This window comes from Mytilus californianus, unplaced genomic scaffold, assembly GCF_021869535.1.
Source record: "Mytilus californianus isolate M0D057914Y unplaced genomic scaffold, xbMytCali1.0.p SCAF_6, whole genome shotgun sequence".
Classification (NCBI taxonomy): domain Eukaryota; kingdom Metazoa; phylum Mollusca; class Bivalvia; order Mytilida; family Mytilidae; genus Mytilus; species Mytilus californianus.
Window position 1 is genome coordinate 105936027 of NW_026262712.1, and position 15735 is coordinate 105951761.

At 30.8% G+C, this 15735-nt stretch overlaps 1 protein-coding gene across 2 annotated transcripts in view; it reads left to right on the forward strand.

Moving 5' to 3' along the window:
• Positions 1-15735, forward strand: part of LOC127706306 (prolyl 3-hydroxylase 1-like) — a 66589-nt gene that overhangs the window by 21322 nt on the left and 29532 nt on the right. For both annotated transcript variants that reach the window (XM_052210820.1, XM_052210821.1), the window contains exons 4-10: positions 7037-7162; positions 8021-8157; positions 8793-8942; positions 9479-9640; positions 11452-11508; positions 13041-13197; positions 14645-14732. In XM_052210820.1, the coding sequence (XP_052066780.1) occupies positions 7037-7162; positions 8021-8157; positions 8793-8942; positions 9479-9640; positions 11452-11508; positions 13041-13197; positions 14645-14732 (877 nt within the window). The remainder of the gene's footprint in view (positions 1-7036; positions 7163-8020; positions 8158-8792; positions 8943-9478; positions 9641-11451; positions 11509-13040; positions 13198-14644; positions 14733-15735) is intronic.

Genomic DNA, 15735 nt, shown 5'->3' on the forward strand with positions numbered 1-15735 from the left:
GACGAACTGTTCTAAATTCGTCAATATCAGTAATACATTACTAAGATATGCCTTTAATTACAATAACTGTATTACTAATTTGAATTAATGACGGCTATCCTAAAAAAAATCCTCAAATAAATTAATGTATTAGCTTAGATTTATATTGTATGTATATTTATTAATGAAATAAACGATAATTGGTATTCTTTTCACAAATAATTTGTCTAAGTGATTTTCAAATGAATTTAATTATGTAAGAATGAAATGTTGATAAGAAAATTTAAAAAAATCATACATGTTGTACTGTTGTACTTTTTCAATTAAAAACTGTAAAATTGCGATAGTTTTACGATTGTTAGCATTTAAACATCGCCAGATTTAAATACAAGTTAAAGAATTCCGGTAAAGTAAATTAAACAGATGTGCAATGATTATTAATTGGGAAATGTAAAATTTAATTTTTAAGATTAAAAGTACTATTCTTTTAACTTCATATCTTAACTTTATGCTAATTGCATAGAACGTAACCGAAAATTGTTCCATTTTAATATTGTAACACTTCCGGAATTAAAAAGTTGAATGTTATTAATTTTCAATTAATTTATACAATTTAATTATTGTTTCTCTATTGTCATCGGGTATTTCATCTGGGTATATTAAACACGCTATACTCTTTCTGTTAATCCATTCAAAATGACTATATTCACACCTGTGTACGCTTGAATTCACACCTGTGTACGCCTGAGGCTAAATTGCTGCAAGGTAAAGTTCAAACGAATTCTCCTCAAATCGAGAAATAAACAATGACTTTACAAAATAATATACACACTCTGTTCACAAATATTTTGCATTGAAATGGTTATCAAAGTTATAACGGTAAATAAAACTTAAAATATTTTCAGTTCAATATCAGTAAAAATGTTCTATAGATATTTTATGAAAAAATCTCAATAATTTATGAAATTAATTCGAAAACATTTATATTTAGATAACTTCATATAGGAAGTTTTATTCAATCAATACAAAACGGTACACACATATTCATTTTCTTTCATTCTTATATTGTGGTTATTAACTACGACCAACGGTCATCTGTGCGCTTTTAATTACGTAAAATTCTGATAAGCAATTAAGACTTTAACAGATTTTATTTTTTCCCATGATTCAACAAATCGGGTTAAAACGTCACAACCCAGTGACGTAGGTCAACCAAAAAAGTTACAAATACTTGATTTTCTCCGTTATTAGAAAGAATATAAATTTAAAAACTTTGTGAATGTGTTTTTTATGTTAAGATGAACATATTTAGATGATAAGTAAAAAATCGCGGACTTTCCCTTTAAATGAAAGCTCATAAAATATTTTTGTTAAGAGCATAAATTAATAATATGAAAATGTTTTGTCGTTAGAAATATATATATAAGGTAAAAATCATTGATAATATCTATGCACAGGTACAGAAAAATTGTGTTAACGCATGCGGAAGAATATCTCAAGAACGTTTTGCGGGAAAATATGAATGCCTGCTCAAATCCAATCTATTAGAAAAATCATATTATTACAGAAGAGTGTCCACCATGCATTTGCACTGCACTATTATTAGAATAGTAAAAAAGAATGATATACAAATGGATGAAAATTATATTTTATACATGTAACTGTTATATACAAACATGAATATAATATATAACAACAAACCAGTGTATACTGATTTTTATTATATACTTAGTAGTAAATACAGATAAATTGTATGTGTAATACAATCATTGGCAAGCATGCTGTATCAGCCACCCGTGATGATATCGAAATCAGCACGGTTGCAAAGACTTTATCACACCTTTAATCTGTATGACGTCACGTCATCGATTGCAGTTACTGTTGCAAAGGCTTTATCAAACCCCTAATCTCTATGACGTCATATCAAACCTATAATCTGTATGACGTCATTTCAAACCTCCTTATCAGTATGACATCATGTCACATAAAAAAAACATCTACATAAGGTATATGTATATAATGAAGTGTATATGATATGACTTTTTAAATATCACACACCGTATCAACCCTCAACCAATATAATCCCTCGAGCAGAGCTCTTGAAAAAGCCATATGATATTCTCTATGTATCACTACAATATAATAGTTATTACGGTGATGTTGAACTCCCTGTCATTTATTCATTATCCACACACGAACTTGTCTCAAAAAAAAATATATCCCTGTACATTAACCTCACTTTCAGGTATACAGATGTGATTTTTTTTTCTGAGACAAGTGCTTGTGACCATCCAAAAGAACTTGCGGTCATCCGATGTTCAGTACTTCAGTACTTTGATTATTTTAAGATCATTACATTCAAGGTCAAGATCACAGTTACTAGTCTAGGAAGGAATTGAAACTTTTGAACAAAAGGGACAGAAAATGTATATTTTACACTGCATTACCATACTAAACATGACATAACATGAATGAACAAAAAGCTTGGCTCTGTGATGAGGGAGAGAATATTGAATGTATGCTTGTTTTGACTCACACTATTTTTTTATGGTTTTCATGTTTTTAGGGGGTGAGTGAGAAAGATTTATTACCCTCTTCATTCACCATGAAAATTACAATTTCAGTATATTTTTGGCTTATATCCTTCTACTCAATATTCTTCAAAGTAAGAGAGTAGTAGTCTGACTATCAGTAATTACACTCTTTAATTATATGGAAGACAACTATGCCATTATACCACTAAGCTGTTGCTGGCTAGAAATAAGTTTATGACATTGGGTATTGGGAGCTTGTTCACTTAGATTCTTTGATTATTTTTGTTTAGGAAGTTGACTAATTTTGTTTGAACGTACACTTTAAAAATATTACCCAGAATGCATTAGATCTTGAAATTGTAAATTTTAGGCAAAGAATGTAATAAGATAAACAAAAGGATTTCCTATCAAATCATTCATAGTTGAAACATATTGTGAACTATTTACTTGTCACATAATAAACATGAACAATCTTCCTGATGAATGCATTCAGTTCAACCAAACTGAAATAACAAAGTAATATCCAAGTCGTAGTAAGATTATTTTTTGATGATATGCAATTTTTCTAAGGAAAAGTACAAAAAATAAAATCTGACATCAATAAGAATTTCATATTTATAACTAGAAAACATATTGAGAAAAAGTTACTGAAATCTGCAGAATTACCTGATAACTTTTTATCCCCCCTTTTCAACTACAGAAAGAAGTTTTGAAGAAATGTCAAAATTGTGAGCTCACCTTCCTAAAGTAGGCTTGTTATTTATGACCTTCACTGATCCTTCGTTGAGCATCTTCCAAAAGCAGTAGTGGCATCAACACCCATCATCTGACATGAAGTCCAAAAGAAAATATTTAACTAAAGTCTATGATGGTTCCTTTTAGGTCATTAAATAATCCACTAGATGACTGGATTTTATGGCTTATACTATGATAAATTTTGTCATGGGATCAACACATGGGTTTAGAAATAGAGTTTTTTGAGCCATAAACAATATCTTTACCAAATTGAAAGACACATTGATTTTAAAGTTATAGGTCAAGGTCACAGCAGCACAGAAATTTAGGATTTGTTTTCTTCAGATGATTTCTTTGAACCATGTCCAACTTTTATTTATCTTGGTTTCATTTTGCCCCATGGGATGAAAACGACTCCTATCGATGTTGAGGTCATAAGGTCAAAGGTCAAGGTCACAGAAGCAATTGGAAGACTGAATTTTTTTTAATAAAAACTTGGGATTCTGGATGATATCTTTTGAGTCATATGTCAAAACAAAGCTTGTAATGACCCTTCACAAGATAAATACCTCTATTTAATGATTTTTTGGTTAGTAGTTCAAAGGTCAATATCGTCATGCCTACAAAGATACTGAAATTGAGTGGGAAATTTTGTTTCCACATAATATTTTGGAGCCATAAATCAGATCTTAACCCATCTTTGGAACAAAGGTAAATTTGGGTTAACTTAAGTAAACTACCCTGATATTAGTTTTGAAGTCAATAGGTCAAGTGTCAATGTCACAGCAGCAATTGATAGATAGACATGTGGACACATTTTGGTTTTCAAATGCCATCTTCTGAATCATATGACCATTTTTCACCAAATGAAGCTTGAAAATGACCCTTGGATAGAACAAGACTAATTTTGATTTTTGGGTCAGTGGGTAATACCGGTAGTTCAAGGCCACAGTATTGCAAGTTTATTGTCAGTAAAGGATAATTTAATCCCAAAGACATGGCTCAGGGCTTAGATACTGGCTCCAATTTAAAGAAGGTTAATAGTTATTTAGAATAGATACTTGCTAATCAGCATTCTTCACATTAACCACAAGCCCTATGGCAAAGGCCAGTATAAATGTTGTCAGACCACTAAAATGTTCCTAAAAAGAGGCCTCATAAGCCATATGAATTTAAAGAAATTTCATGAACGAATAGTTTTTCATTCTTGTTTGTCAAAAAGTTTTTGATAAAGACTGCATCAGTAAAAATTAAAATGGTAATTTTTCTTAAAAGTTGTGTAGAAGTGCTGTCTCAAAGTTAACCTCATGTCTCCTTTTATTCATAATAACTCCATGTTTCAAAAATAAATATGTATTATTGAAATTATATCACATACAGTTGTAGATAACCACTGTAGCATAATCAGTCAAAATAAAATTTAATAAGAATAATTATAAGAGATAAGAATAATTATACGAGCAATGTGTATTTTAACAATGCCAGAGTTTTATCAACAACTTTTGTCATTACCCGACCATTACTGTCAGTTTCATTGCATGTAAATGAAAATTAAACTTTTTTTGTGACAAGCCAGTCTTATTGTCATTACTGCTAAATTCATGTCAAATAAAAATAAAGTATTATTCAGTATTTGCTAGTGAAATCTGATATATTTCTTCCCTATCTTAATGACATTTTATATCTCAGAAAATGTTACAATTGAGGCAATAGAAATACTTTTGATTGAAAATTATGATGTTTGAGAAAGTACATTAATTTTCTTTACTCCGCGATTAAGGAAGTATATTAATTACCAGTGTAAGTTTCTTTACACCGTGATTAAGGAAGTACCAGTGTAAGTTTCTTTACACCTTGATTAAGGAAGTACCAGTGTTTGTTTCTTTACACCGTGATTAAGGAAGTACAAGTGTAAGCTTCTTTACACCGTGATTAAGGAAGTACCAGTGTAAGGAGGGGGGTGCCCCGGTGTGCCCAGGCCCCCCCTTATGGAGCTTCATTTATGGTTAATTCAGACTTTTTACCGGTTCCACTACAAATTTTTCAAAATCCTGGATCCTCATCTTAAGTAAAACAGAACACGGACAAGGTTTAACAATAAGGCATTTTAAACCCACAGTTATAGCAGTTTGGACCAATAAAATGTATAGAATTCATAAATACATGTTTTTCTTTTAGTTTGACTGAATACAGACTTGCTAGATGTTGGTTAATGGTTTTTTTACCTGGAAAAGGAGGTTAAGACAAGTAGCGTCAATTGAAAACCTTCACCTATAATATACATCTGTTCCCTGACAAAACATGATGAATGTTCACACAGACTTAAACTGTCTGCCATCATATTATTCAGCATTACAAGGAACAGTATATATTTGCCATATACTAGCAATGTAATGCTCAGTAGGTTGAAAAAATATTCATAAATCAATTTGATCCCATAAGTGGAATTCCTGTGCAACACCGTGATTATAAAAAAAAATCTGTTTAAATATGACCATTATGAAAAATGACTATGTTTTAAGAAGATCTATGTTTGGTTTGAAGGGTATGTTTCCTCTGCTTTACCATTCACTGTTGTTTAAGTTTAACCAGAAAAAGTAATTATACCTGTATAATCCAAACAATCCAAAGATAAAAAATAATTAAAAAAAAATTCTCACTTCCTACATCTAAAGTATTGTTATGTCGAATCTATTATTAGGTCAAGTACGTGAGCTCTCACTTGTTGTCAGTGTTTATTCCCCTCATCCGTTAATAACTTTTTGTTGATTCTTTTCCTCAGGAATGACTTCAATACTTTGAGTCAATCTTTTTCTCATTATCCTTTAGGGGCTTACTTTCATTTTGTTTTTTATCAGATAACTCCCATCACCCAGTTCAGATGAACTATGTAAAAAATACACCCACTGGACGTTAAGCAACCAACAATCAACCAACCAACAATCAATCAATCAATCAATCAATCAATCAATCAATTAATTTTACACCCTAGTATAAAATTGAGTAAAGGAATAATTCATAAGAAAGAAAGAAATTTGTTATCTTGTGTAATTAAGGGTATACAGAATTTTACAACCATCACCAAACTTCATATAACAAAGATATCGTTACAGCATGGCAGAGATAAAATCCTACTAATGGCCATGTTCTTGTAAATGAGACAGTCTAGGTTTTCTTTTAATACATGGTAATTGAATTTATTCTGTCATTTATCTGATAGATGTAAGTGTATTAAATGCCAATAGATTTTTTATTAATTTTAACATTTGAAAAACATATATATACATAGATTTTGAAGGTATAGAACCACTAATTCGGGCCCGGTCAGAAAGAACATACTAGAAAGTAGTACATATATTGTAAACAAAATAGTTCCTACGCATAGCTGCAACTTTGTCAATAAGTAAAATATTTGGGTAAATTTGGTATCAAATGAAAGCTTAAGTACTTGGGATCACTGTAGGCCCCTTGTTGAAAATTTATTTTGAATAATAAAAAAAAATATGATAAATTATAATAGGAGGGCACATTTGCCCTGTTGTTCAGATCGGAAGTACCTGACTTTGTACTACCAAACTTCTGGGAACCAGTGTGCTCTAATATGTTGAATTTTTCAGCACAAACCAGGATAAGGTATAGTTTTGACATGAAATGACTGCCACTTTATTTGAACTTAAGGCAAAGTAGCCATTAATGCTTAAAATTGCAGAATTTAACATAGAAAGCAATGGGGCTATGAATTAGTGGTTTTATTCCTTAAAGATGTTATGTTATTTATTTTTTTTCAGATCACTACATCTCTGTGTTACAGTGTCAGTTTAAATGTGAGAGGAAGTTGAGCATTCTCTTTAAAGATTATCTGCCAGATTTTGTTGGACAGCATTATAATTTTCTACAATATGCATATCACAAAAGTGAGTTTTGTTACTGTAATAGTTTAGTTATGTTATAATTCCCTCCCTTCAGAATTTTATGCACAGGCAGTTTCTGTAAAGGTCATACAGATATATGCATCAGAAATCAGAATGTGCATTTTGTCTATTCTTTAAAAATCGCAATAGTAAATGCACACATTAATATCTGAATTTACAATATTATGTTACAAATAAACCTAATTTTGGCAGATAAGGACACTTGTTCAATTTTATTAATAAAGTGCCATGGCAATGCAAATGCTTAAATGGAAATGTGGGTTATGTGTCACTTAGACAGCAACTCAACATGAAAAATAACCAAAAGACATCTAGAGGGCAATATACATTATTCAACAATAGACAACTGTCAATACAATATATATGCCAAGCTATAAATTGTCAAGAGTCTATGGAATGTGCCCATAGAACAAAACATTAAGGTGTGACATAAGATGGTCGCTAGCAAGAATGACTTATGAGTTCATATCTGCCTTTTCCCAAAAACGACCCTTCAAAAAAAGTAGTTATGGCAGGGAAGAAAGTTAAGTTTGTAGGGTGCATGACAAAGAATAAAGGAGGAGAATAAGAAAAATGTATTTTCGCCTTCAGTTCATTCTGTTTTTATAAAGAAGGCATTCCAGAAACCCTGGAATATATTTTTACTTTGCCTTACATAGTATATTAATTTAAGTTGGGGAATGAAAAAAATAGAAGTCTTTTTAATATCTACTTTAAACTAATGCATTTCTTCGTTGTCTTAAGAAAATTAAGAATAGTTCTTAGCATTCTTTTGTTATTTGTATTATTATAGAGTTTCATTTTAAATGTTAAAGAATATGAGAATTATCTTTTTTTAAGATGGAAATAATGACAAGGCTGTTGAGTGTGCCGCTACATACCTATTGTTTAATCCAAATGATGAAGAAATGTTACGAAACAAAGCATTTTATATGCAGAAACTTGGATATCATCAAGCTCATTTTGTACCTCGTCAGGTAAATTATAACTTACATACTTGTCACTTCAAGAAACAGGCATTGTCATTGAAGACACAGTATTCCCATAACAAGGTATTTTTTTTGGCTCCACTGCATATTGTATTTATAATCTATGTCCGTCATTCTGAAATCCAACAATTGATTGAGTTTTTGTTTTGTTTTGCCTGCAGATATCTGACTTTTAGTATATAATGTCATTATGATGACATACAGATGAAGTTTTGGGTTTTGTTCCAGTTGATCTACTTATGGCAGAATAGCAACACTTGGACATAGAATTCATAAAAATTGTACTTGTCTGGACTTTTTTCTCAAATGTCTGTAGATCTGGAGCTGATTTTTTATACATTAGTGTATAATAATAACTTGCAATCAAGTTTGACATTCTTTTGGTTGACTGACTTTTTGTTGAATTATGTCCCTTGGAATTAAAAAATTTCATAAAAATTATAAAAGTCCAGAATTTTATTGCAATCCTTGTAGATCTGGAGCTGATTTTTTATACATAAGTGTATAATGATAACTTACAATCAAGTTTGACATTCTTTTATATAGAATCCAATATAAAAGATTTGGTACTTAGACACTACCATTAGCAACATGAATGACATATCACAGTGTTTATTTTTCAGGATGCCAAAGAATATGAAAACCGTAGAGATAAAATGTTGGAGTTGTTGTACTTCATAAGAGATGAGTATAATGTAATGGAAGAGAGTGAAGAAGATACCATGAAGGGGGATAACCTTAGAGAAATTGAGTTGGAATTAGAAAAGATACATGTAAGGGAGATAAATCACTCAAATGTAAAGATTGGTTGTTAGGTTTACACCATGTTATTTTAAAACAATATTTAAAAAACATGGTATTTATTAAAAAAAAATTACTGTAAGCGCTTTACTCATTGAAAAATAATTATATCTATAAACTTAAATATGGTACAAAAAGTGAGGTAAAAAAAGGGGGGGCAAAAAATTATTAAAGTGTTGTGAATATTCAGACTTCTTCCAAATGCTTATATATTTCATGACATCTATATAATTGATACTGGAAAATGGTAATCTATTAGTTACTACTGTTAACTTAGAAATTATTGTGTACATTTATTATTGCGATTTTTAAAGAATTTTCAAAAATGCAAGACTACCTATTGCAATTTCAGGAAAATCTGAATACAAATATATGTAATGAATTTAGAATGTGAGTTCTTAGCGATGACAACTCTTGTCTCTTAAATATATATTATCAGATGTGTTTAAATAAGCTAGTCTTACCTATACTGAAAAAGTCCCTTATGGCTATTTGATTTGGTTTTTAGATGAACAACACCAAATCTAAACCAGAAAAACTGACCAAAGAACACTACATGGGAATTTATGAAAAGATTGGAATCAAAGTAAAAGAGCATAAAAACGACAGATTTGTTGCTGATGATTTTTACAGAGATGATCAGTGTAGAGAACTTGCCAATTTTGCAAATGTAATTATCTGTTCTGTGTTATGAATACCAGAGAAAGGCTTGTATAGTCCGCGGTTTTATTCTCCAAAATTGGACCTTCCAGACGGGGTGCGGACTATAGAGTACAATAAGCAAGAAATAAGAGAAAAATTTCAATTTCGCGGGCGAGTTGGTTTGTTTACGTTCCGCCATCTTTGTTATTTCTATTGTAGAGGGCGCTCTTATCATTTTTCAAACTAATAATTTTAACTAATCCATATTAATAAGTTATTTATATTCAATATCAAATTAATACTGATAAATATAAAAACTAAACCTTTCATTACAAATTTCTCGTTTCTTTTCAATGCATTGGTTGAAATAAACTGGTATCTGCTTGATTGAAACGATACAAACATAGTGAAAAAGACAACCGTAAACCAGCTTAGAATTTGTAAACTACAAAACGTAATCGGTTATTGTTCATTCCGTTTTGGTGTTTCATACTGACTAATATGGTTTGTATTAGCTTAAGACCCTTCAAACATTAATGTGATAGATATATTAAAGACTGTTTTACAAAAGGATGGAACTGTTTTACTTTCAAAGTCGTATTATAGTGATATCTGTTATGTACGGATTTCGACTCTCACCGGTTAATTTCTTCTTTTACACGTGCTTTTTAAACTTCCTGTTTAAACATACACAAGTTTCTAAATTGTTTTTTAAGTGAATTAAACTTATTTTAACAATCATGAAGCGTTCTAGAATCATTTACAAGCAGTTTCAGCTTCTGTTTGATGATGGAAAACAGGTTCTTCCAAGAAAATACCGCAAACGACCGCACAGGATTTGAAATTACCGGAGTTTCATTAGACCTTTTCTAACAGTTACAAAAAGTTTTTTTACCTAAAATTTCGTGGGGAGAAGGGGGTGCGGACTATGTACCACTGCGAACTATACAAGCCTTTCTACGGTAGTCATAAAATCAAGGAATTATTTATATCTGAAATAATTTTTAATTCTAGAAATTTTATAAGAAATGTATGATGAAAACTAACCCAACTAAATAGGGTTAGCCACACACATGGCTAAGGTAAATTTTACTTTCACTGATATTTCAGTATGAACTAACTAACCCCCCTTTGCCATGCATGCATGGCTAAGCCTCCTAAATTGGGTTAGTTTTCATCTGACATACATTTCTTATCAATTTAACCCCCCTTTGCCATGCATGCATGGCTAAGCCTCCTAAATTGGGTTAGTTTTCATCTGACATACATTTCTTATCAATTTTCCAGAATTCAAAATTATTCCAGATTCAAATGATTCCTTGTTTAAAGGATATTCTTGTAAGGCAAAATTATAAAAACTAATTCCATAAGGATACCATAATGATATTTCATAATTTGTATTTAGAGCAGTGAAGTCATAACTATTTTGTAACAAATCCCAGCCAGTATAAAATTTAAAATTCAGTCATTTTATGGGTTCAAATGAAAAAGAAAACTATTTACTTTTGACTCAATAAGGAATTGTAAATATAATTATTAATGACTTTAACAGCTCATTACTGACTGTTCATGAATAAGTAGAACATTTTGAAAAAACAACTTCCATAAGTTTTCAAATCTTAATATCAGGTGGAAATTTGTATAATAAACCATGCATTTTGTGTGCATAACATTTTTGGAAAAGAACTCATCCTGTAATCTAGTAAAATTAGAACAAAGAAAGTATTTTGTACCCCCCTGAAAGTAAAAATTGTGAATTATTAAAACTAAAATTATGGATTAAATATATTTTCTGATATTCAATTACATTCAATGGATATTTCTGATTTTATATTATAGATATTGGAACCTAATTCAAATGGAGTCCGATATTTGAATGTAGCTGAAGGTTTACAGGTACATATTGTCTCTTATAGCAAACTCCTGCCATTTCTCTAGCGATTTATTATGAAATTTTCTGTAGAGGGTTTTCCATAATATTATATAAACTCATCAATTAAATAAGAATCATTAAATGCATGAACTTTTGTAGCCTTAAACTAATGCAGAGTGGCAGGAACATGGAAACACAGATCTTTACAACATTAGAACAAAAAATACTAATGGCTATTGCTCAAAGTTTGATTTAAAAAAAGACTCATCAGTGACGCTCGAATCAAAAAAAAAAATTATAAGGCCAAATAAAATACAAAGTTGAAGAGCATTCAGGACCTAAAATTCCAAAAAGGTTTTGCCAAATACCACTACGGTAATCTATTCCTGGGGTAGCATATCCTAAGTAATTCAAAGCTTTGTGAACAGTTAATTTATAATTATGACCATATCAATGATAATTCATGTCAACACAGAAGTGTTGACTACTGGGCTAGTGATAACCTCAGGGAGAAAAACTCCACCAGCAGTGGCATTGACCCAATGGTTGTAAATATAAGCATCATAAGATACCAGGATTCAAATTTTATACGCAAGACATGCGTTTCGTCTACAAATGACTCATCAGTATCGCTCGAATCAACAAAAAAATTAAAAAGCCAAATAAAGTGCAAAATGAGTCTTTTTCTCATAGAACTAGTTCTGATAGAACCAATTTCTGTTATTCATTTGTCTTTATCAAACCAACCATGAAATTAGCTTTAAAAATATAGGATAGCATGAAGTAAGGCATATAAAATTGAGAAAGGAAATGGGGAATGTGTCAAAAAGACAACAACCCGACCATAGAGTTTATATTGTACCTATATTCTTCTTAGCTTAAAAACCTCTGCTTTTATAGGTATCACATGGCCACATTTTGAGTGACCAATCAATTAGTTTGAGTTAGATTCTTGTTTACCTGTAAATTCCAATGAAATTTTTTTTTTCATTGGGACTTTTTTCATTTAATGAAGATAATGTCAACATATGATTTTGTTTTTATTTAATGTTAAAAATAAATAAACTAGATAGAGCAATCCTTAGTTGTTAAATCTTATAAAATGGATGAATACATAGTTTTCACTGATGTCACACATAGGGGGAATTCCACTGTCATCCACCATTTTGTAGGTCAAGCTATTCAAAGCTTGCCTTTTAGTTTGTTTACAAGTTTACCTGTGACATTCATTTATTGATTTGACCGACTTACAGTTATATTAAATATAACTCCCAATAGTTTATCACTATAAAATGCAAAATACTTACAAATTTCTGAAGCAAAGGCATTGTCAAATTTTACAAATGAAAATAAACTTTATGGTTGGTGGGATATAACCAAAAGTGTTGTCCAACCCCTCTACTTTTATTCCTGGAATGCCTGTAACAAGCAATCATCTACAATAATTCATGCATGACAAAAAATTATCATAATCACAAATAGCCAATTGTGATTTTGTCACTAAATATTGCAACCTTGTTTGATTATAATCAGATTTCCTTTGTTTTTTTAACAGCGAATAAAGGAAAATACAGAATTGGAAATTTCTCTGAGATTGTTTTTAAGAGCCAGTGAGCTAGCACGTCATTTCAGTGCTCATTTTTATAACAAGACAAGTTTCTTTATAAAGAATGCTGCCATAGTCTGCGTAGACCCTGGATCAGAAGATCAGCGTATGTATTGTTGAAACAGAAAACTAGATATGAAATTTCAAGATTAAATATGAAGAGACATGTGTTATCAAATACTACTTGAACTTTAATAAAAATGGGGGCTGTTATTTTTGTTTTTCTGGCTATATAACAAAAAAGATGAATTTATAATTTATTGTCAAATTTCTTAGTTAAGGGGGAATGCGCCAAAGGGCCATCTTTGGCCTAAAAAAATGAAGTATTTCAAAATCAGCTGATTTATGTGCAAAGACAATAAGTATATGCAAAGACTAAACTCCAAGATCTTTCAAAGCAGTCTTTCTTTATGAACAGTCTACAACATTAACTCAGAAATAACAGGTGGAACACTGAAAAATAGCATGCATACATGGATTTTTCTAGCATTCCACAGAGTCCGGTATTCGGACCCATTCCCAATGGCAAATACCCTACATTTTTCCCAATTTTGGGAGCAAAATTCCCAAACAATCTCAAAATTTATTTTCATCTTTATTATTCATGACAGTGATGTTCATTTTGTTCAACCGCTAGCTTTATGCAGAAAATCGCCAACAAGTAATGTGTAAATCCGAGGAAAATCGTATCTGACTGACAAAAACATAAGGTGCAAAAATTTGTACACCATATCCGGATTTCGACAATAAATGTCTCTTCAGTGATGTTAGGAATCGAAACGGTATTTGGAAGGCCATATAATTTACCTCAATTTGAGATTGACTCTTGAATTTTGAAGAGTCAAAATAGGATGAACGGATCATATAAACCCGAAGGCAAATATAATACAAGCCCAAACAAAAAAATATAAACAAGTCTAAATTGAAAACAACGTTCAAACCTATGATTGCGTTGGATAAAAACCGCAATTTTTATAGGTGTGCATGCAAAACAAATTTCTTGGTAGAGTGGTCTAAATACAGCACAAACAACATTTTCCAAAAGACCAAAAAAGTGAAAAAGTATATTTTAACAAAACGCATTTATTGTATCAAGTAATTTGACATTTTTTACATTATAAGTGAAAAACTATATTTAGATTGAATCAAATAGCAAATATATGTGCAGTTTAAATTCTTTTTTTAATTAAGAATACTTATATCAATGGAAACATATGTTGATCTTTTTCGCTGATTATTAATCAGGGCTGTTTCAAAAATTATAGCTAAGGGTCTTTGTAGTCCTTTTTATATCAAATTTTATGGATTTTTTTTGGTTTGGGACATATTTAATATGAAGTATTAGGTAGAACATTCCTTTATTGAAGGGTTTTTCTTTCTGAGGAGTAATTGCCTCCAAAGACTTCCATGTACTTGTTTTTACTTTTTCTGGATTTGCTGTGATGGACATGTTTAATAGCTTAAAATTAATTTCACTGTGTTACATAAACATGGATAACCATAAGTTAAGAAATATGAATAAGTCAAGAATATGGTTTTAATATTTCTTTCAGATCCAGAAAACTGTATACCACAGGAAGATGGGAGTTGCTTAACAGAGGATGAAACTGATGATAATGAACTTCTTAATGATCAATTTGTGTAAGTTAAATTTGTGTGGACTTTTCATGTTTTTATTGTAAATTTTCCAGCATCATGCAGCTGTAGTAGCAAACTTATATTTGACAGATAATATTCCGTATGTGAACCCAATGATAATTCAGGAAATCGAAATGTTTTTATTTTTTGGAATTTACCAATTTCTAATGGGTTCAACATTTTCACGAATGACTTTAACCTCTTCAGCACTTACAATTTTTCCAAGGAAATTAACTTCTTGATTAAATAAACTGTACTTTATCTTAAATTTCAAGTTGTATTTCCTAAATCTGTCCAATACATTCTTTAAGTTTTCCAAAAGGTTATTAAAACTGTCCCCTAGTACTAAACAGTTAGTCTTCAAATAAGGGCAGTCACTCTTTCCTTCTCAGTCATAGCAAGACAAGCTGTATCACTATTAAATGTAGCAGGATTGTTCCCCAGTCCAAAAGCTAATTTTACAATTTCAAATTAACCTTATTTTGTAATGATGGCTGTCTTGTGTTTGTCCCTTTCATTTATTTGTAACTGCTTATATACTGTGGCCATATCCAGTGATGACATACATACATTTCACCAAGCTGCCATCCCTCTTCCATACTAATACTTGACTGGCTGCTGCCCATTCAGAGTTTGATACCTGAATGAAATGTTTCAATTGACTTGCTACCCATTCAGAGTTTGATAACTGAATGACATTTTTTACAGACTTATGTTTTAGATTTTCTTTTTAAGAGTGAAGGGGTGGTCTGTATAGTTTTTCAGGTCAGTCCTTGTTAATGTGTCTTTAATAGTCAATTTTTTTTAAGGGAAAGATAATCCACACAGTGCCACAAGCTGCCATCCTTCTTACATACTGATACTGGTCTAGCTGTCCATTCAGAGTAATACCTGAATAACATTTTTTACCAACAGATGTTTAAGATGTTCTTTTTCAAAGTGAAGTTTTACATGTCAGTCCTTGCAAATGCGTCCTTTTGGTCAATTGGTTAATGGAACAATAATT